This window comes from Delphinapterus leucas, chromosome 2 (assembly GCF_059928025.1).
Source record: "Delphinapterus leucas isolate spDelLeu-1000000601 "Yukka" chromosome 2, BTC_Dleu_Yukka2, whole genome shotgun sequence".
Lineage (NCBI taxonomy): Eukaryota > Metazoa > Chordata > Mammalia > Artiodactyla > Monodontidae > Delphinapterus > Delphinapterus leucas.
In genome coordinates this window covers 74,755,428-74,777,221 of record NC_143130.1, presented here as the reverse complement: position 1 = coordinate 74,777,221, position 21,794 = coordinate 74,755,428, and the positions used below count along the sequence as shown (strand labels likewise).

Sequence of the window (21,794 nt, the reverse complement as noted above, 5' to 3'; positions counted from 1 at the left end):
TATTTATTTGGCAGCCTTAGATCTTCGTTGCTGCACACAGGCTTTCTCTAATTGCGGTGAGCGGGGGCTTCAGTAGTTATGGTGCACAGGCTTTAGTAGTTGTGGCTCACGGGCTCTAGAGCACAGGCTCAGTAGCTGTGGCGCACGGGCTTAGTTGCTCCGCGGCATGTGGGATCTTCCCAGACCAGTGCTCGAACCTGTGTCCCCTGAAATGGCAGGTGGATTCTTAACCACTGTGCCACCAGGGAAGTCCCTGTTGTTGTTTTTATACAGTTAGTACCAGAGCAGGGATTTGAACTCACTTCACTGGTCACAATTTCATTTGCACCCTAAACCTCTTAAAATAGATTATTTTTTTAGGGCAGTTTAAAGTTACCAGCGATAGTGAGCCAAAGGTACAGAGATTTCTCTTATACCCGCTGCCTCACACATGCATAGTCTCCAACATTATCAACATTCCCTACCAGAGTGGTACATTTGTTACAACTGATGAACCTACACTGACAAATCATTACCACCTAGAGTCCACACTTTACGTTAGAGTTCACTTTAGGGTCATTCTATGTGCTTGGTCAAATTTATAATCATATAGAATAGTTTCGTTGCCCTAAAAATCCTCTGTTCTCCACCTATTTATCCCTCCTTCACCCCTAACCTCTGGTGACCACTGATCTTTTAACTGTCTCTAGTTTTTCCTTTTCCAGAATGTCCTGTAGTTGAAATCACACTGTATGTAGCCTTTTCAAACTGGCTTCTTTCACTTTGTAATATGCCTTTAAGTTTCCTCCTTGTCCTTTCATGGCTTGATAGCTTATTTTTTATTTTACTGCTGAATAATCTTCTATTGTCTGGATGTACCACAGTTTATCCATTCACCCACTGGTTGCTTCCAAGTTTTAGCAACTATGAATAAAGCTTCTGTAAACATCCACATGCAGGTTTTTGTGTGGGTATAAGTTTTCATCTCCTTTGTGTAGATACCAAGGAGAGTGATTGCTGTATTATGTGGTAAAAGTATGTTTAGTTTTATACTAAATTCCTAAACTGTCTTCCAAAGTGGCTGTGCCATTTTGCATTCCCACCAGCAAAGGATGAGAGTTCCTGTTGCTCCATATCCTTGCCAGCATTTAGTGTTGTCAGTAGTCAGGATTTTGACCATTCTAATAGGTGTATAGTGGGATCTCATTTTAACTTGCATTTCTCTGACAGCATATGATGTGAATCATCTTTTCATATGCTTGTTTGCCACCTGTATATCTTCTTTGGTGAGGTGTCTATTAAGGCCTTTGGCCCATTTATAATTGGGTTGTTTGTTTTATTATTGTTGAGTTTTAAAAGTTCTTTATATATTTTGGATAATAGTCCTTTATCAGATGTTTCTTACACAAGTTTTTTCTCCCAGTCTGTGGCTTGTCTCATTCTCTTGATACTGTCTTTCACAGAGCAGTTTTAATTTTTATGAAGTGTAGCATATCAATAAACTCTTTCATGTAATCATGTCCTTGGTGTTGTTCCTAAAAAGACATTGCCATACCCAAGATCATCTAGGTTTTCTCCTATGTTTTCTTCTAGGAGTTTATAGTTTTGCATTTAGGTAATTTTGAGTTAATGTTTGTAAAGGGTGTAAGGTCTGTCTGTTTATGTATGTATGTATCTGAATGTTCAGTTGTTCCAGCACTGTTTATTGAAGAGACTCTTTGCACCATTGTACTGCCTTTCTTCTTTGTCAAAGAGCAGTTGACTATATTTATGTGGGTCTATTTCTGGGCTCTTTATTCTTTTTTATTTAATTTTTATTTTTTATTGGAGTATAGTTGATTTAAAATGTTGTGTTAGTTTCAGATGTACAGCAAGGTGATTCAGTTATGCATATATACATATATCTATTCTTTTTCAGATTCTTTTCCCATATAGGTTATTACAGAGTATTGAGTAGAGTTCCTTGTGCTATACAGTATGTCCTGTTGGTTATCTATTATATATATTCTTTTCTATGTGGTACTTTTTTTTTAGGTTATTAGATGTCCTTATGTATATTACTTTTTTTTTTAGTTTATTTATTTATTTATTGGCTGCACTTGGTCTTTGTTGTGGTGTGTGGGGCTCTTTGTTGCAGGCTTCTCTCTAGTTGCAGCACACGGGTTTCTCTAGTTGTGGCACATGGGCTCTAGAGCGCAAGAGCTCAGTAGTTGTGGCACATGGGCTTCTGTAGTTGTGGCTCACGGGCTCCAGAGTGCTTGGGCTCAGTAGTTGCGGCATATGGGCTCCAGAGTGTACGGGTTCAGTAGTTGCAGCCCAAGTGCTTCTCTCTAGTTGTAATGCATGGGTTTAGTTGCCCCCCAGCATGTAGGATCTTAGTTCCCCAACCAGGAATTGAACCCGTGTCTCCTGCATTGGAAGGCAGATTCTTAACCACTGGACCACCAGGGAAGTCCCTGGTTATCTATTTTATATATAGTAGTGTGTATATGTTAATCCAACCTCCTAATTTATCCCTCCTCCCCCAACTTTCCCCTTTGGTAACCATAAGTTTGTTTTCTAAGTCTGTGAGTCTGTTTCTGTTTTCTAAATAAGTTCATTTATATCATTTTTTTTAGATTCCACATATAAGTGATATCATATGATATTTGTCTTTCTCTGTCTGACTTACTTCACTTAGTATGATAATCTTTAGGTCCATCAATGTTGCTGCAAATGGCATTATCACATTCTTTGTTATGGCTGAGTAATATTCCATGATACATATATACCACATCTTCTTTATCCATTCATCTGTCAATGGACATTTATTTAGGTTGCTTCCATGTCTTGACTATTGTAAATAATGATGCTATGAACACTAGGGTGTGTGTATCTTTTCGAATTATGGTTTTCTTCAGATATATAACCAGGAGTGGGACTGCTGGATAATGTGGTAGCTCTGTTTTTAGTTTTTTAAGGAACCTTCATACTGTTCTCCATAGTGGCTGTACCAATTTACATTCGCACCAACAGTGTAGGAGGGTTCCCTTCTCTTCACACCCGCTCCAGCATTTATTGTTTGTAGACTTTTTGATGATGGCCATTCTGACCAGTGTGACGTGACACCTCATTGTAGTTTTGATTTGCATTTCTCTAATAATTAGCGATATTGAGCATCTTTTCATGTGCTTTTTGGCCATCTGTATGTCTTCCTTGGAGAAATGTCTATTTAGATTTTCTGCCCATTTTTTTTATTGGGTTTTTTGTTTTTTCGATATTGAGCTGCATCAGTTGTTTGTATATTTTGGAGATTAATCCTTCGTCAGTCGCATCATTCTTAAATATTTTCTCCCATTCTGTGGGTTGTCTTTTTTTTAATATATTTTATTTATTATTATTTATTTTTGGCTGTGTTGGGTCTTTGTTGCCGCACGGGCTTTCTCTAGTTGCAGCGAGCAGGGGCTACTCTTTGTTGCGGTGCACGGGCTTCTCATTGCAGTGGCTTCTCTTGTTGTGGAGCACGGGCTCTAGGCATGCGGGCTTCAGTAGTTGCAGCATGCAGGCTCTAGAGCACAGGCTCAGTAGTTGTGCCTCACGGGCTTAGTTGCTCCACGGCATGTGGGATCTTCCTGGACCAGGGCTCAAACCCGTGTCCCGTGCATTGGCAGGTGGATTCTTAACCACTGCACCACCAGGGAAGTCCTTTGGGTTGTCTTTTCATTTCCTTTGCTGTGCAAAAGCTTTGAAGTTTAATTAGGTCCCATTTGTTTATTTTTGTTTTTATTTTTATTACTCTAGGAGGTGGATCTAAAAAGATATTGCTGTGATTTATGTCAAAGAGTGTTCTGCCTGTTTTCCTCTAAGAGTTTTATAGTATTCAGTCTTACATTTAGGTCTTTAATCCATTTTTAGTTTATTTTTCTGTATGGTGTTAGAGAATGTTCTAATTTCATTCTTTTGTATGTGGCTGGCCAGTTTTCCCAGCACCACTTATTGAAGAGACTGTCCTTTCCCCATTGTATATTCTTGCATCCTTTGTCGTAGATTAACTGACCACAGGTGTGTGGGTGTATTTCTGGACTTTCTATCCTGTTCCATTGATCTGTGAATCTGTCTTTGTGCAAGTACCATACTGTTTTGATTACTGTAGCCTTGTATTATAGTCTGAAGTCAGGGAGACTGATTCCTCCAGCTCCATTTTTCTTTGTCAAGATTGCTTTGGCTATTCAGGGTCTTTGTGTTTCCACATGAATTTTAAGATTTTTTTTATTCTAGATCTGCAAAAAATTCTAGGCTCTTTATTCTGTTCCATTGATCTAGCTGTCTGTTTTTTCCACCAATACTTTTTTTTTTTAAAGACACATTTATTCAATGTCATGATCAGACTATTACATTTAGCAATCAACAGCATGGGTGCCAAAAAAAAAATCTACATTAAAACCCTTTGTTGGAATGCTTTACACTTTCCACAGAATAGAAACTAAAATAACCTGTTATACAATTAGTCACAAATACAGTCCTTGAGTTTTTTTGCCCATACACATGAGTATTGTCTAAAACATGTCTTCTTTGTAGCAGCTAGGCCCTGCCACCACTGTGCTTGGCTGAGTTCACAAATCTGTTGTAACCTGTAGCTTCCCTGTCAGTTCTCTGGCTCTCCTCTCCTGCTAAGCTTTGTTTCCTGGCAGTAATCAAAACCTTCTGCCACTGCCATAGCTACTGCTGCTGCTGGAACCACCAAAGCCACCTTGGTTTCAGGGTTTGGCAAAGTATTGGCCTCCACCACCATAGGGGCCAGAACTTCTGCCTCCAGGTTTCCTCCTTTCATGGGTCCAAAATTTGGAGTTTGATTGTTGTAACTGCCAGAATCATTGTAGCTTCCACCACCTCCAAAATTGCTTCCATCATTACCAAATCCATTATAGCCATCCCCACTGCCACCATATCCCCCAGCACCACGGCTGCCACCAAAGCCACCTCGACCACTGAAGTTTCCTCCATGACCACCACCAAAGTTTCCAGAACCACTTCGACCTCTTTGGCTGGATGAGGCACCAGCCATCTCTTGCTGAGATAGGGCTTTCCTTACTTCACAGTTGTAGCCATTCACAGTGTGGTATTTCTGAATGACAATCTTGTCTACAGAGTCATGGTCATCAAAGGTTACAAAAGCAAAGCCTCTCTTTTTGCAACTGCCTCAGTCAGTCATGATTTCAATGACTTCAATTTTCCCATACTGTTCAAAATAATCTCTTAGATGATGTTCTTCAGTGTCTTCTTTAATGCCACCAACAGAAATCTTTTTCACAGTGAAGTGGGCACCAGGTCTTTGAGAATCTTCTCTTGAGACGGCCGTCTTTGGTTCCACCACTCTTCCATCCACCTCGTGTGGCCTTGCATTCATGGCCACATCCACCTCCTCCACAGTGGCATATGTGACAAACCCGAAGCCTCTGGAGCACCTGGTGTTTGGATCCCTCGTTACCACACAGTCTGTGAGCGTTCTCCACTGCTCACAGTGGCTCCTCAGACTGTCATCACTTGTTTCAAAGCTCAAACCTCTGATGAAGAGCTTCCGCAGCTATTCGGGCTCTTTGGGTGACTCTGACTAGACATGACGGCAGTGGAGGGGGAGGAGAGACGTCAACCATGCTTACTCGGCGGCGTCCACGGGCAGAAAGGAGTAATCTACCAAATGTATCTCCACCAATACTTGATGTTAGCTTTATAGCAACGCTTGAAGTCGGTTAGTGTCAATCCTCCAACTTTTTTCTTCTCCTTAACTATTGTGTTAGCTATTCTGAGTCTTTTGCTTTTCCGTATAAACTTTAGAATCAGTTTGTTAATATCCACAAAATAACTTGCTAGGATTTTAATTGAGATTGTATTGCATCTATAGATCAAGTTGCAAAGAACTGACATCTTGACAGTATTGAACCTTCATATATATGAACATGAAATAGCTCTCCACTTACTTAGTTCTTTAATTTCATTCATCAGTTTTGTAGTTTTCCTCATAAAAATCTTGTACATATTTTGTTAGATTTATACCTAAGTATTTCATTTTGGAAGGTGCTAATGTAAATGGTATTACTTTTTTTAGATTAACTTTTTTTTAATTGAAGTATAGTTGCTGTACAATATCACGTAAGTTAACAGGTGTAGAATATAGTAATTCACAATTTTTAAAGGTTATACTCCATTTATAGTTATTATAAAATATTGGCTATATTCCCCATGTTGCTCAATATATCCTTGTAGCTTCTTTTATACCTAATAGTTTGTACCTCTTACTTCCCTACCCCTATATTACCCCTCCACCTTCCCTCTCCCCACTGGTAGCCACTAGTTTGTTCTCTATATCTGTGAGTCTGCTTCTTTTATGTCATATTCACTAGTTTTTTGTATTTTTTATATTCCATATATAAGTGATATCATGATTTGTCTTTCTCTGTCTGACTTATTTCACTTAGCATAATGCCCTCCAATTCCATCTATGTTGCTGCATATAGCAAAATTTTGTTCCTTTTTATGGCTGAGTAGTATTCCATTATGTGTGTGTGTGTGTGTGTGTGTGTGTGTGTGTGTGTGTGTGGGTGGGTGGGTGTGGGTGTATGTATATACCACATCTTATTTATCCATTCATCTGTTGATGGACACTTAGGTTGCTTCTGTAACTAGAAATAAGAAAATTAGGAAATGAAAAACTCACTGGTAAAGGCAAGCATACAGAAAAGGTAGGAAATCATCCAAACACAAAGCTAGTAGGGAGGTTAAAAGACAAAAGTAGTAAAATCATCTATATCCACAATAAGCAGTTAAGGGGTACACAAAACAGTTAAATATAAAATATGATATCAAAAACACGAATCGACAGCACAAATGCAGGGTTTTTAAAATGCATTTGAAATTAAGAGATCAGTAACTTAAAACAATCACATATATATAGACTACTATACAAAAACTTCATGGTAACCACAAAGCAAAAATCTATAATAGATATCCACACACACACACAAATGGAATCCAAATGGTATTATATTTTAAATTTCAAATTCACTTATTCATTGTTGGTATGTAGGAAAGCAATTAACTCTTATATATCAACCTTGTATCTTGTGACTTTGCTATAATGGCTTATTCAGGAGTTCGTTGTTGATTCCTTCAGATTTTCTATATAGATGATCATGTAATTTACAGACAAAGTTTTATTTCTTACTCTCCAATCTGTATACAATTTATTTCTTTTTCTTGCTTTATTACATTGGTTAGGACTTGCAGTACAATGTGAAAAGCAGTGCGAGGGGACATCTTTGCCTTGTTCCTGATCTTAGCAGGAAAGCTTCGAGTTTCTCACCATTAAGTAGATGTTAGTTGTAGGATTTTTGTAGATATTCTTTATCAAGTTGAGGAAATTCTCCTCTATTGCTAGTTAACTGAGAGCTTTTGATCATGAATGGGTGTTGAATTTTGTCAAAGGCTTCTTCTATATCTATTGATACGATCATGTGATTTTTCTTCTTTATCCTATTGATGTGATAGACTACATTAAATTGAACATTGAAGCAGCCTTCCTTACCTGGGATAAATCCCACTTGCCCATGGTATACTATTATTTTTATACATTGCTGGATTCAATTTGCTAATATTTTGTTGAGGATTTTTGCTTATTTGTTCATGAAAGATATTGGTTCACGGTTTTCTTTTCTTGTAATATCTTTGGTTTTGATATTAGGGTAATGCTATCCTCATGGAATAAGGAAGTATTCCCTCTGCTTCTAACCTCTAAGAGAGATTGTAGAGAATTGATGTAATTTCTTCCTGAAATGTTTGCTAGGATTCACCAGTGAACCCATCTGAGCCTGGCTTTCTGTTTTGGAAGCTTATTAATTATTGATTCAATTTCTTTAATATATATATAGGCCTACTCAGACTGTCTGTTTCTTCTTGTGTGAGTTTTGGCAGATTGTGTCCGTCAAGTAATTTGTCCATTTCATCTAGGTTATCAAATTTGTGGGCATAGAGTTGTTCATAGTATTCCTTGATTATCCTTTTAATGTCCATGGGGTCTGTGGTGAACTCCCTTTTTTCATTTCTGATATTAGCAATTTGCATCTTCTCCCTTTTTTTCTTAGTTATCCTGGTTAGAGGATAATTTTATTTTCCTTTTCAAAGAACCAGCTTTTGGTTTCATTGATTTTTTCCCTATTTGTTTTCAATTTCATTGATATTTGCTTGAATTTTTATTATTTTTTCTGCTTACTTTGGATTTAATTTGCTCTTTTTCTAGTTTCCTAAGATGGAAGTTTACAAGATTGATTTTACATCTTCCTTTTTATCTAACATATGCATTCCGTGCTGTAAATTTCCCTGTAATCATTGCTTTCATGGCATCCCACAAATTTTGATATTCTGTGTTTCCATTTTCATTTAGTTCAATAATTTTTTTAATCTCCCTTGAGATTTGTTCTTTGATCTATGTGTTAGATCTATGTGATCTATGTGTATTATTAAGTCTCCAAGTAGTTGGGAATTTTTCCAACTATCTGTCTGTTATTAATTTCTAGTTTAAATCTACTAGGGTCTGAACACAGACATTGTAGGAATTCTATTCTTAAATTTGTTGAGTTTTGTTTTGTATTTTATGGTCCAGAATGTAGTCTATCTTGGCGAATGTTCCCTGTGAGCTTGAAAAGAATATGTATTCTGCTGTGATTGGATGATGTTGTCTAGAGTTGTCCATTATATCCAGTAGATTGATGGTGTTATTGAGCTCAGCTAGGTCCTTCCTGCTGTATCTATTTCTGATGAAGAGTTGTTTAAGTCTCCAACTATGATAGTAGATTCGTCTATTTCTCCTTGCAGTTCTATCAGTTTTTGCCTCACATAGTTTGACTTTCTGTTGTTACAGAAAGGGATGTTACATCTTGTTAAAGAATTGTTCATAAGGGTTTTTTAAATTGCAGTTTTTAATTAAACTTTTTATTTTTTGAGATAATTGTAGATTCCCATGTACTGGTAAATAGTACATAGAAATCCCATATATCCTTTATCCAGTTTTCCCCAATGGTAACATCTTACAAAACTATAGTATAATATCACAACCAGGATTTTTTTTTTTTCTTTTGCGGTACGTGGGCCTCTCACTGTTGTGGTCTCTCCCATCGCGGAGCACAGGCTCCGGATGTGCAGGCTCAGCGGCATTGGCTCATTGGCCTAGCTGCTCCGCGGCATGTGGGATCTTCCCGGACCGGGGCACGAACCCGTGTCCCCTGCATCGGCAGGCAGACTCTCAACCACTGCGCCACCAGGGAAGCCCACAACCAGGATATTGATATAAAATCAATCCACCAATCAGAATCAGGTTTCCCCAGTTTTACTTGTACTCATTTGAATGTGTGTGTACTTAATTAATGTAATTTAGTCACATGTGTAGGTTCATGTATTCACCACCACAGTCAAGATAAAGAACAGCTCCATCACCATCACCATCAATTTCCTTAATGTTGACATTTTATAAAACATCACCCCTCTCTTTTCTCCTCCTCCCACCCCAGTCCCTAATGCCTTGTAACCACTAATCTGTTCTCCATTTCCATAATCTTGTAATTTCAAGAATGTTATATAAATGGGCAAAGGAACTGAATAGACATTTCTCCAAAGAAGACGTAGAAATGGCCAATAAGCTCAACATTATTCGCCATCAGGGAAATGCAAAGCAAAACCACATGAGATACCGCTTCACACCTGCAAGGATGGCTATTATCAAAAAGTCAGTGTTAGCAAGGATGTGGAAAAATTGAAGCCCTCATACTGTGCTGGTAGAAAATTAAAATGATGTCGCTACTTTGAAAACAATCTGGCAGATACTCAAAAGATTAAACAGAGTTATCATATGACCCAGCAATTCCAGGTGTTTGGTGTATATCCAAGAAAAATGAAAACCTACGTTCACACAAAAACTTGTATATGAATGTTCGTAGCATCTCTATTTGTAATGATCAAAACCTGGAAGTAACCCAAATGTCCATCAACAGGTAAGTATATAAACAAAATGTGGTATACCTATACAATGCAATGTTACTCATCAGTAAAAAGGAAAGAAAAACTATTTGTATACGAACTAGCATGTATTAATTTCAAAATATTTATGCTGAGTGAAAGAAGCCAGGTCAAAAAGAAAAAAAAGAGTGCATACATACTATATGACTTCATATATAAATATAAAATTCTAAAAAATGCAAACGAATCCATAGTGACAGAAAACGTGTCAGTGGTTGCTGGGGATTATTTCTTAACTTATCCTTTTTTATCAATTTTTTCATGGTTTTATTTTGTTATACATGAACTTTTACATTAAAGTATAAAAAGTATAAGATATAGACAGAATAGTGCACAAATCATAAGTGTACGAATTATCACAAAGTGAACACACCCATGAGACCTTGTGGAAACAAGATCCCTTTCTCAAGGGTGGTATTTTGGGCAGAACAATTTTTGTGAACTGTCAGAGGTAAACACAGCTGGACATTAAAGTGGTGAAAACAGATTTATTCAGAAACTACTGACAGTAGGGGGAGAGCTGAGCACCAGTTCTGTTGGTGCAGAGGGAATGGGGGAGTAGGAAGGAGCTGAAGTAGGAAGTAAAAATGGGGGAATAGGAAGGAGCTGAAGTAGGAAGTAGGAGGGAGCTGTCAGGGAAGTAAAAATTACAAAAAGCTGGACAAGGGTGTTAGTCCACATGAAAGCCATCTTGATTTGCTAACTGGCTTATTGATTGAAGTTAGGCTTATTAATTATTGATTGAAGTTAGGCTTATTAATTATTAATTGAAGTTAGGCTCCTGCCCTCGCATACAGACTGGGAGGTAGGGACCCTATCATCCGGTGTTGCTGAAGCAAACAGTACCTGATTTTGGCAGCCTTGGGTTTTCTCAGACAGACACTTTAGGGGGCCCTTGAACGATTAGAAACTGTTAGTTCAAGTCTTTACAGTCAAAGTTGAGGCCTTGTCAAGAAGAGGGCTCAGTAGAGGCTGGCTAGAGTTTGGTCAAGGAGAGAATCTTTGTCAGCATAACTGTCTCACAGATTGAGGACTTTCAAAATCATCCGCCCCCCACCACATTATGATAAGCAAAAAAAAAAAAAAGCTCTGTGCGTTTCCAAATGCCCTATCTCACAGAAACCACACTAAGTAACATCTAATGTGCCTACCAGCTTTGAAATCCTACAGTACTGTCCCTGGCTATTTTGTCTCTATTTGAAGATAGAGGTAAAGAAACAGGCTGAAAAGACAGTACACAGAAGTGCTGGGCAGGGGGATGGAGGCTGTCGATGGTTATGACCTTCCTTCCTCTGCAAATTTTCATGTGGAATGAACACTCTGTTGCCTGAATTACTTTGCACAAATTCCCAGGAAAACCAGGCAAGGAAGTGGGCAGACTGTGAAGTGAACCCCAACTCAAATTCTGATTATGCCATTTAACTTTATTTCCATGTGCATCTTAGCCTCTCCTGGCCTCACTGAGCTTTGTAAAGCCATGAGCTTCGGTGGTTCCTGCTCAAGGTGCACAGACAGTCATGCCTTCTGGGGCAGGCTCTCCAAGGCTCTGCCAGCTGCATGGCCCAGACTCAAGGCCATACTCTTGGAACCTGCACCAACCACCATTCTCCAGTCTCCTTCCTTTCCCCACACCTGCTCCTGACAGGGGGTGTGGGTGTGAGGGACTGGAAGGAAGGGAAGCAGGAGATGAAAGAAAGCGAGCAGACACCTCTCCCTGTGCAGCTTCCACTCAAGCCCTGCCAAGGCCTCCATGGGGGAGGCACCTGCCCAGCTCTAGGAGAGGGGTCATTGAAATGAACTTGGCCAAGGAAATAGTACCTAAAGCAACTGAATATGCCCTTGAAAATACACTATTTTAATAGGTAGATATTGCTGAAAAGGTTTTGGACCAGAAAGAGATGTCACTGAAGTTCCCCTCTACCCAGTTGGAAAGGGATTTGGCCAAGCAAATTAGATAGCTAGGAAAGACAAAACCATCTCTGTTTATATAATTCATTGGTCTTGAGAACTCTCAAATGACGAGTTATAGTTGTTAACTACCCCCCTGGTGGGTAAGGAAAGCCCAGACCTTCAGGACCCAGAGGTCTGGCTACCCTCTTGGCAGGGGAGATAATGTGGTTCACTCCTTTGTGGAATTTTTTTTCCCCTGGGGAAAAATAGTTTTTCTCAGTAGGATATCAACATGCCTAACCACAGGCATCTGGACTTTCTCCTATTGGTAAAGGGAACTTTAAAGCATTTCAAATAGGGGATAGATATGATTGTATTTGAGTTTTAGAATACTCACCCTGGTTCCTACCACATCTTTTACTTTTTCTTTACTTTAAAAATTTTTTTTCTTTTACTTTTAAATAAGCTTTTTTATTTTAAGTAATTGTAGATTCACATGCAGTTCTAAGAAATAAGACAGAAAGATCCTGTGTATTCCTTTCCCAGTTTCCCCATGGTAACATCTTACAAAACTATGGTACATTAATCACAACCAGGATACTAACAATTGATGCAGTCAAGAAACAGAAAAGTTCCATCACCATAAGGATCCCTCATGTTGCCTTTTTAAAGCACCATCTACTTCCCTCTCACTCCTACCACCTCCTTAACCCTTGGCAAACACTAATTTGTCCTCCATTTCTATAATTTTGTCATTTCAAGAATGTTAAATGAATGGAATCATACACATACATGCCTTTGGGAATTGCTCTTATCACTCACCATAATACTCTAGAGATCCATCCAGGTTGTTGTGTGTATCAACAGTTTATTCCCGTTTTTTGCTGAATAGTATTCCATAGTACGGATGTACCACAATTTTTTTTTAACTATTCACCCGTTGAAGGACATCTGAGTTGCTTCCAGTTTGGACTATTATGAATAAAGCTAGTATAAATATTCGTGTACAGGCTTTTGTATGAACATAAGTCCTCATTTCTCTGGGCTAAGTGCTCAGAAATGCAAGTACTGGGTCATATGGTAGTTGCACGTTTTATTTTTTTTTTTAAACAAACTGCCGAACTATTTTTCAGAGTGGCTGTACCATTTTACAGTTCTGCCAGCAATGTATGAGTAATTCAGTTTCTCTGCGTCCTTGCCAGCATTTGGTGTTGTCACTGCTTTCTGTTTTTGCCATTTCAATAGATGTGTATTAATGTTCCATTGTACTTTTAGTTTTTGTTTCTGTAGTGAAATGACGTTGAATATCTTTTCATGTGCTTATTTGCCATCTGTATATTCTCTTCAGTGAAATGTCTCTTTATGTCTTCTGGCCATGTGCTAATTGTGTTGTTTGGTTTTTATACTGTCGAGGTTTGAGAATTCTTTAAATATTCTAGATACTAGTCCTTTGTTGGATATGTGGCTTGCAAATATTTTCTCCCACTTTGTAGCTTGTCTTTTTATCCTCTTATCAGAGTCTTTCTCAGAGCAAGTTTTTAATTTTGACTGAGTCCAATTTATTCATTTTTCCTTTTATGGATCATGCTTTTGGTGTCAAGTCTATGGACTCTTTCAGTAGCCCTGGACCCTGATGATTTTCTCCTAAGTTTTTTCCTAAAAGTTTTATAGTTTTACATTTACATTTAAATGTATAACCCATTTTGAGTAAACTTTTGTATCATGCGTGAGACTTAGATTGAGACTTTTTTTTGCCTATGAGTGTCCTATTGTTCCAACATGATTTGTTAAAAAGACTATTTTTCTTCCATCGAATTACTTTTGCATAATTGTCAAAAATAAGTTGGACATATTTGTATTGGTCTCTTTTTATGTTCTCTATTCTGTTCCATTGATCTATATGTCTTTTTCTCTGTCAATACCACACAGTCTTGATTACTATGCTATATAATATGCCTTGAAATCAGGTAGACTAATTTCTTCCACTTTATTCTTCTTTTTCAAAATTGTTTTAGCTATTCTGGTTTCTTTGTCTTTCCATATAAATTTTAATATATTCTTGCCTGTATCTACAAAAAAAATCTTGCTTTTTTTATAGTAATTGTATTAAACTTATCTATCAATTTAGGGAGAATTGGCATCTGTACTATGTTGAATCTTCCAATCCTTGAATATGGTAGGTCTCTCCATTTATTTAGATCTTATTTGATTTCTTTCATCACTGTTATGTAGTTTTCAGGATACAAGTCCTGTACGTACTTTGTTAAATTTACACCTAAAACTTTTGGGATTTCTTTGAGTGATAAAACATGGTATTGCACTTAAAATTTTGGTGTCCAAATTGCTATTATATAGAAATCCAATTAGTATTTGTATGCTTTTCTTATAGCCTATGACCTTGTTGGACTTATTAATTCTATGAGGTTTTATTTGTTTTTAAGATTCCTTTGGGATTTTTCTACCTAGATAATCATGTTCTCTGCATATAGGGATGGTTTTACCTCTTCCTTTCTAATCTGTATACCCTTTACTTTCTTTCCTGCCTTATTGTACTGGTTAGAATTTCTAGCACTGTGTTGAATAAGAGTGATGAGGATGGAAGTACATACCACCAGCACAACCACTCAAGAAAGACTGAACAGAATTTCTGTACCACAGTTACAAAGTTCTGGGACAGAGAAACTGATTTGGCCTACCTTGAGTAAGGGTCTACCTGTCATCCAGTCATATGTGACAAGTATGTATGAACTTCTGTCCTTTGCTCAATAAAAGCTTTGGAGCAAGCTCTTGGAGTAGGTTTTGCAAGAGGGTATAGGGATGGGATGAAAATGAATTACAATGCTGGGACTACCCTGGTGGTGCAGTAGTTAAGAATCTGCCTGCCAATTCAGGGGACATGGGTTCGAGCCCTGGTCCAGGAAGATCCCACATGCCACAGAGCAACTAAGCCCATGTGCCACAACTGCTGAGCCTGCACTCTAGAGCCTGTGAGCCACAACTACTGAGCCCAAGTGCCACAACTACTGAAGCCCGCATGCCTAGAGCCCGTGCTCCTTAGCGAGAGAAGCCCACGCACCACAACGAAGAGTGGCCCCCGCTTGCTGCAACTAGAAAGCCAGCACGCAGCAACGAAGACCCAACGCAGCCAAAAATAAATAAATTAAGAAATTAACTTTAAAAAAAAAAGAAAATGACAATGCTAACACAGTATGTGATCCCTGCTGAGAGATGACATCTATCTATTTAATCATGACAAGGTTCACTGGGAGGTATGCATCTTCCCAGATCCAGATTTGGTTAAGTCCCACCATTCACAGCTCTTTTCTGTGATAAACATGGAACTCCATGATGCAGTAAGAAAAAACCTAGAATTTCTTGCTAACGACTCGAAGACAAGGGTCAGAAAATGAAGGACTTAGAGACTAAAATGATGGGAACTTGGCAAGATTGAGTGCTCCTGGCGACTAGTACAGTGCATAGAACACAGCAGTCTTCACTAAATGTGACTGAGTGAATGACAGAATCTCATAACGACCTGGAAGAACATGTCAAAGAAGAGACTTATTCTGAAATGAGCTTCCTACGAAATTTGTGTTTTATTTTTAAATTTTTAATTTCACAGAATACATATAAATGTGTTTTTTAAATGAGAGCCTAACAGATAAAGCTAATATCCTCTCTACCACTTTGAATTCTTGCCTCCTTTCCCACTCTCCAAGAGTAATCACTGGTATAAGTTAGATGTATATACTTGTAGACTTTCTGTAATACTTTCATAAATGTATTATATGTACCCATCAGAAATATATAATATTGTGTAGGTTTTAAGAATATATGAATGGTAGGGACTTGCCTGGTGGCCCAGTGGGTAAGACTCTGCGCTCCCAATGCAGGGGACCGGAGTTCGATCCCTGGTCGGGGAAATAGATTATGCATGCATGCCGCAACTAAGATGCCTGCATGCTGCAACTATTAAAAGATCCCACAACTAAAATCCCACAATTAAAAGATGCCACAGTGAAGACCTGGTGCAGCCTAAATAAATAAATAAATGGGGTGCTTATTTTATATATATATATATATATATATATATATATATATATAAATGGTATTCTTTCCAATTGCTCTTCAGTTTCCTTTTTTTCATTCAAAAACAAAGTTTTTTATTTCTAGTTGACCTAGAAAGAGACCTAGCTTATTCATTTCAATGGATACATAGTATTCCTTGGTATGTATGTGCCACAATCTGCCCATTCCCTTACTGAAGGGTATTTAAGTTGTTTTCATTGTTTTGTTATCATCAAAAATGGTGCAATAACCTTGTATTGTTTCTATATGCATGTGTGTCGAAGATGGCAAAAAAAAAAGTCACAATCTCCACCCTCCCTGTATCCACACACTTTGCAATTTTATTTTGCAGCTCTTCCCACCAACAGGTAAAGTCCTTTTTCCTCCCCCTGAATCTAGGATGACCTTGGACTTAATTCAGCCAGTAGAATGCAGCAGACATGTCAGTGTGCCAATTTCAAGCCTAGGCCTCAAGAGGCCTTGAATGCTTCTGCTTTCTATCCCTTGGAGTTTTGTCCAGCCACCAGGTGATCAAACCCAGGCCAGGCTGTTGGGGAAAGAGAGACCACACAGAACAGATTTGAGCTGTGTCAGCTGAGGGCATCCTACGCCAGCCAGCCCCCAGCTATCCCAGCAGTGGACTGCTGACAGTGACTGAGCCAGAGGAAATCAGAACTGCCTAGCTGGGTCCAGCCAAAGTTGCCAACCTGGAGACCTGTGAGCTAAATAAATACTTGTTCTAACAGCAAAAGTTATCTGATACAATGTATGCAGATATTTCTTTAGAGTAGATTTTTTTCAAACTTTAGCATGTATCAGTATCAGCTGGTGGGGTTTTAAAATCACAGATTGCTGGGCACCACTGATTTAGTAGATCTGGGTGGGACTTGAGCATTTGCATTTCTAACAAGTTCTCAGGTGCTGGTAATGACGCCGGTCCAAGGGCCATACTTTGAAAATCACTGCTGTAGAATATATAACCTAAAAATGGTATTGCTGGGTCATGAATTATAAGCATATTTAATAGCTAAATCGATACTCCCAAACTGCTATCCAAAGTAAATATATCCTTATTGAAATTTTAAGGGATAAAAGAATAAGTCACTGAAACAAAACTTATAAACCAGATAGTATGAGGAACAAGTGTGAATAAAGAAAGTATCAGCATGAAGGGGGAAGTAACTCACTAATTCTTGGGGTTGGAAGGTGGAGCAGGAAGCTGATTAACAGTAATATTTATGACCAAAGCACAGAGTATGAATGATGAAGCAAACCTGAAATGTTAAGCCAAGAAAATAAATAGTATTTCATAATATTACATATTACACTATATACTAGAGCAGGACTTACAAGGAGAAGCTGCTCTAGAAGAGTATTCCTTCTTCTAAAGAAATAACAGGGGAGAGAGAGATAAGGTCCTAAATGGTCAGTCCCCACCCTCATCCCTCACCTCACTTCCCTTAGTTCTCCATGCCAGCTGCCATGGTTATCTTTTACTTCCTTGAATGAAACCTCCTCTCTCCCACCACAGGGCCTTTGCACTTACTGATTCCTCTGCATGGAACACTTCCTCTTTCTGTCTGCCCATACTCAACCAAGTTAATTCCCATTTAACCTTAAGGTTTTAGATCTAATTTCACTTAATCAAGAAAGCCTAATCTCCCAGACTAGGTCAAATTTCACCATTATAAACTCTCAACACACTGCATTTCTCCTACACAGCACTTAATGCAGTTGGGATTTTACCTTTGTGTGTTTATGTGATTCATGACTATCTTACTCTCCAGCCTAGGAGGTTTCAGGAGGGCTGAGAGTGTGTCTCTTTTGAGTGACCGTTGTAACCTCAACACTTTGTCTGGCAAAGAGCAGATACCCATAAATATGTGTTGGATGAATAAAGTAGGGTTTTGCAAAAGCTTTCAATGGACCTGAGGTCAAGATTGCAATGGGAAACATTCAGAAGAGGAAAAAAGAAGAGGAAACAGAAGTACTATCTTCATGATAGTACTAGAGGGTCTATCACACTGGAGGGTCACAAAGTAGTCACAGAATAGCAATGATGAGCTTCCATCTGTTTGAACAACCATATCAAAAGAGTATTGGCTACTGGACCTCTGATCTCCTGGAGAGAGGTTTCTACTGGTGTACTAGTGGGTTCTATTTAAGGTCCAGCCCTATTCAGTATTTTGAACAAGACAGAAAGCTTGCCTATCTTGTTTGCAGATAAGATGAAAGTCAAAGGTTTATTCTGACAGAATTTAGATTTAAAATAATATCATGGAAATACAAAGCCAAAACCAATAAGATAAAGGTCAATAGAGACACTGTACATATTAAATCAATCTTGCAAGTACCTGATATGGAAGAGAAGCTGGGTTTGACTACATGGTTTATGTAAAAAAAGACTTGATTGCTGACAACAAATTCATTATGAACAAATGCCATGATACAACTGGTAAAAAATGGTAACTGTCCAGAGGATGGGAACTGATGGTCTCACTTTACTGGTATATTCTCGAGTACTGTGTCTAGTTCTTAGAGCCAGTTTGAGGCCTGGAAACCTTGAGAAATGAAGAATAGTTAGAGCAGCTGGAGACGTTTAGCCTGCAAAAGTAAACACTAAAGGAAAACAAAAACTGACCTCGGATAGAGACAGCTCACCAAATCTGTACTTCCAACTTAGGAAGAGATACTCTTTCTAAAGCTCTCATGATTTTTTATTTATATGATTTCTGATAAGTTCTTTTTCATCCTTATATTCTTGTTTCATTTATTATTTCATAATTCCTTGTTCGTTTTGTGAATATTATGATTCACTTCTCTCTTTGAGAATTCTTTGAAAAAAACATGTTTATTTTGTTTTCTATTAATCCATCTTTTTTTAGCCAGGGAATGGCCTTTTTTCTCTTTCTTTCTTCCTTCCTTTTTTTTTTCCTTTTCTTTTCTGTAGATTGTTCTACTGTGTTCATTTGTCTGAGCTGATTTCACTTCTTGATTATTGATTTTGGTGCCAGTCTTTTTAGAAATATTTTCCTTATATGTTTCAGAAATTTGGTTTGCAGGTTTATTTTCAGTGGAAAATTTCTTTCCTTCCTCCTTTGCCTTCCTCTCCTTTTCCTTTCTTTTTCTGTCATCCCACTCCTCTCCCTGTCTTGTCGTTTACTTTTCTTCTACCTGGTTTCTGTGGCTCCCAGTCCACAGCCAGCTGACATATCGGAGCTCTGGACTTCTGACTCACAGTGATAGTAAAAATCCTGCCAACATGTCTGCCAGCTGCTTGGTTAAGTTGCCTCCTAGGCACCTGGCTTTCACGGAGAACCCTAAACTGGAAGAAGTCCATCAGGACTTTGGCTTTTGTTATTTGGCTCTCTGCTTCTGTTCCACTTCTGATCCAAGGAGAGGTACAGAAGAGTACATAAAACATATATGTATAGTTTTTAAAAGAATGATAAAGTGAGAATTTATTGTAACCACCACTGGCTATGTCTTTTACATTCTTCTCTTTATATTTTTTTCTCTCACTGACGTGCTTGGAATAGTGGGGACCCCTATGATGCGAACCTCCAATACCATCTTGACAGGGTGCACCTGTCCACTCTAACAGCAGGTGGTGCTCCAGGAACCTCAGTGAGTTTCACTGCCAAACCCTCTGGGTCCTAAGATACACTGATCTCTTCAGGGTTGTAGGCTTTATGAACAGCCCACCGCTTTATAATTATTTAGCCCCAGTATCTTCTGACTAGATGTGGTTACTGTTATTGCGTTTTCCTCAAACAGTAGCTCAAGATGTTTATACCTTTTTCTCTTGACAATAGCTTGTCAATTCAAGTCTGAAAATTCTCTCTCTACAAATTCCACCTGTAAGGAAAGACACTCATTTTATACATTGGGTATATTGTCCCAGTATTAAGGCTTTGGGAAATATATATTTATTATTTAAATTATTTAATATTTAAAATATTAAATATTTTAATTTTAAAAATAAAACATTTAAAGTAGATATATATAATATGTAATATATAAAAAATAATTATATATCCCAAAGTATAAAGAGAAAATTGTAAAAATTGGAATGGATGTTTATCTTCAAAATTAACATAATGGTTCAATTTGGATTATACACATTTTACATTTTGTAGTATTGATAATTTGAGGTTAGGTTTCTTATTTCACAAGAAGCTCTGATCATCTACAGCTGTCAGAAATCATAGCTAACTAAATTATATGATTTACTTTTGGATTAAAAGTTTTAAGTGCAAATTTTATTTTTAATTCTTGTTTTCCTTTTTTTTTTTTTTTTTGACTGCGTTGCACCTTCGTTGCTGCGCGAGGGCTTTCTCTAGTTGCCGTGAGTGGGGGCTGCTCTTCCTTGCAGTGCGCGGGCTTCTCACCGGGTGGCTTCTCTTTGTTGTGGAGCACGGGCTCTAGGTGCTCAGGCTCAGTAGTTGTAGCACGTGGGCTCAGTAGCTGTGGCTTGCAGGCTCAGTAGTTGTGGCGCACGGGCCCAGTTGCTCCGCGGCATGTGGGATCTTACCGGACCAGGGCTCGAACCCGTGTCCCCTGAGTTGGCAGACGGATGCTTAACCACTGCGCCGCCAGGGAAGTCTGCAGATTTTATTTACAACTTTCTTTTTTTACAACAACCAAGTTTTTTAAAAATATGAGGCGTAGATATAACAATATGTTTGATGTGGTATGGAGCTAGACTTTGATAAGTAAGGGATTTTAAAGGGCCTCAGAGAAATGGAAGGAGCCCAAAAGAGACAAAGAATGGAGACAGTTAAGAGAGAGAAAAGAGGGTCCTGGGGGGAAAGGAGACGCCTGCTGAGCGGCTGCTGTGTGCCAAGCGCTGTTGCAGGAGATGAAGATCCAAAAGTAAAAGTCAAGGTTCTGAAAAGGGTCACAGTCTGGTAAGAAATCAGATTAGTTCAGTGAAACATAAGTGTTAAGTGTTATTAAGGAGGCGTGCGCACTGGGGGTCTAGGTGTGGCGAGAGCTCCCATGGGGACGGGGACTAGGAAGGCTTCTCTGAGGAGGTGACACTTGATCTAAGGGGAGGCAGAGAAGGAAAAGTGTGTGTGTGGGGTCGAAAGATGAAGAAATATCAAGAGACGAGGCAAAGAAAAAAAGGAAAAGAGGAAGGACTCGATGCGATCGGCGCTCCGGCCATCGGGCCTCGACTGCTAGGGCCTGAACGCGGTCACCGCCCCCTCCCCTCCTCCCCTCCCTACCTCGCGCCTCTGCCGCCCGCCAGGCCTGCGCGAGCTCTGAAGCTGCGGGCTCGCCGGAGACGCCATGTACCGGCTCCTGTCAGCCGTGACAAACCGGGCCGTGACCCACGGGAGCTGCGCCTGGGGCGGCGGGCGGCGCGCAGCTCACCAGCGCGCCGGGCTGCCGCCGCTCGGCCCCGGCTGGGTCGGAGGCCTCGGGCTGGGTCTGGGGCTGGCGCTCGGGGTGAAGCTGGCCGGCGGGCTGAGGGGTGCGTCCCCCGCGCCGCCCACCGCTGCCCCAGACCCCGAGACGCCGCCTCAGGCCGAGCCGCTGCCGCCGCAGGAGCAGCCCCTCGCCCAGTGGTCTCCGCAGACCCCGACGCCGCCGCACTCCAGGCGCTTTGCCAGAGCCATCGACCGCAGCCGCGACCTCCTGCACAGGATCAAGGTGCGGCGACGGGGGGCGTAGGCGGCCGGGAACCCGGCGCCCCACCCCCGGCGTCACCCCGGCATGAGGCCGTTTGGTGGTCATCTCTCGGGGCGAGCGGACGCCACCCTGGGCGGCTGGATGCCCGCGGTCGGCTTCCCAGAAAGACTTCCCGT

The 21,794-nt window shown here is 39.6% G+C and overlaps 1 protein-coding gene and 1 pseudogene across 9 annotated transcripts in view; one reads left to right on the top strand and one right to left on the bottom strand.

Annotated features, from left to right (window-relative positions):
- Nucleotides 1–2,050: 2,050 nt before the first annotated feature.
- Nucleotides 2,051–7,564, bottom strand: LOC149750179 (heterogeneous nuclear ribonucleoprotein A1-like; annotated as a pseudogene).
- A 13,177-nt stretch (nucleotides 7,565–20,741) lies between these two features.
- The window catches only part of LACTB (lactamase beta), a 49,815-nt gene continuing 48,762 nt past the window's right edge, over nucleotides 20,742–21,794 (top strand). For 2 of the 9 annotated variants that reach the window (XM_022579705.3, XM_022579710.2), the window contains exon 1: nucleotides 21,191–21,639. In XM_022579705.3, the coding sequence (XP_022435413.1) occupies nucleotides 21,277–21,639 (363 nt within the window). In that variant the 5' untranslated portion in view covers nucleotides 21,191–21,276. Of the gene's footprint in view, nucleotides 21,640–21,794 lie in introns of all 9 variants that reach the window. The other 7 variants (XM_089904390.1, XR_016391350.1, XR_016391345.1 and 4 more) reach the window with 7 other exon arrangements.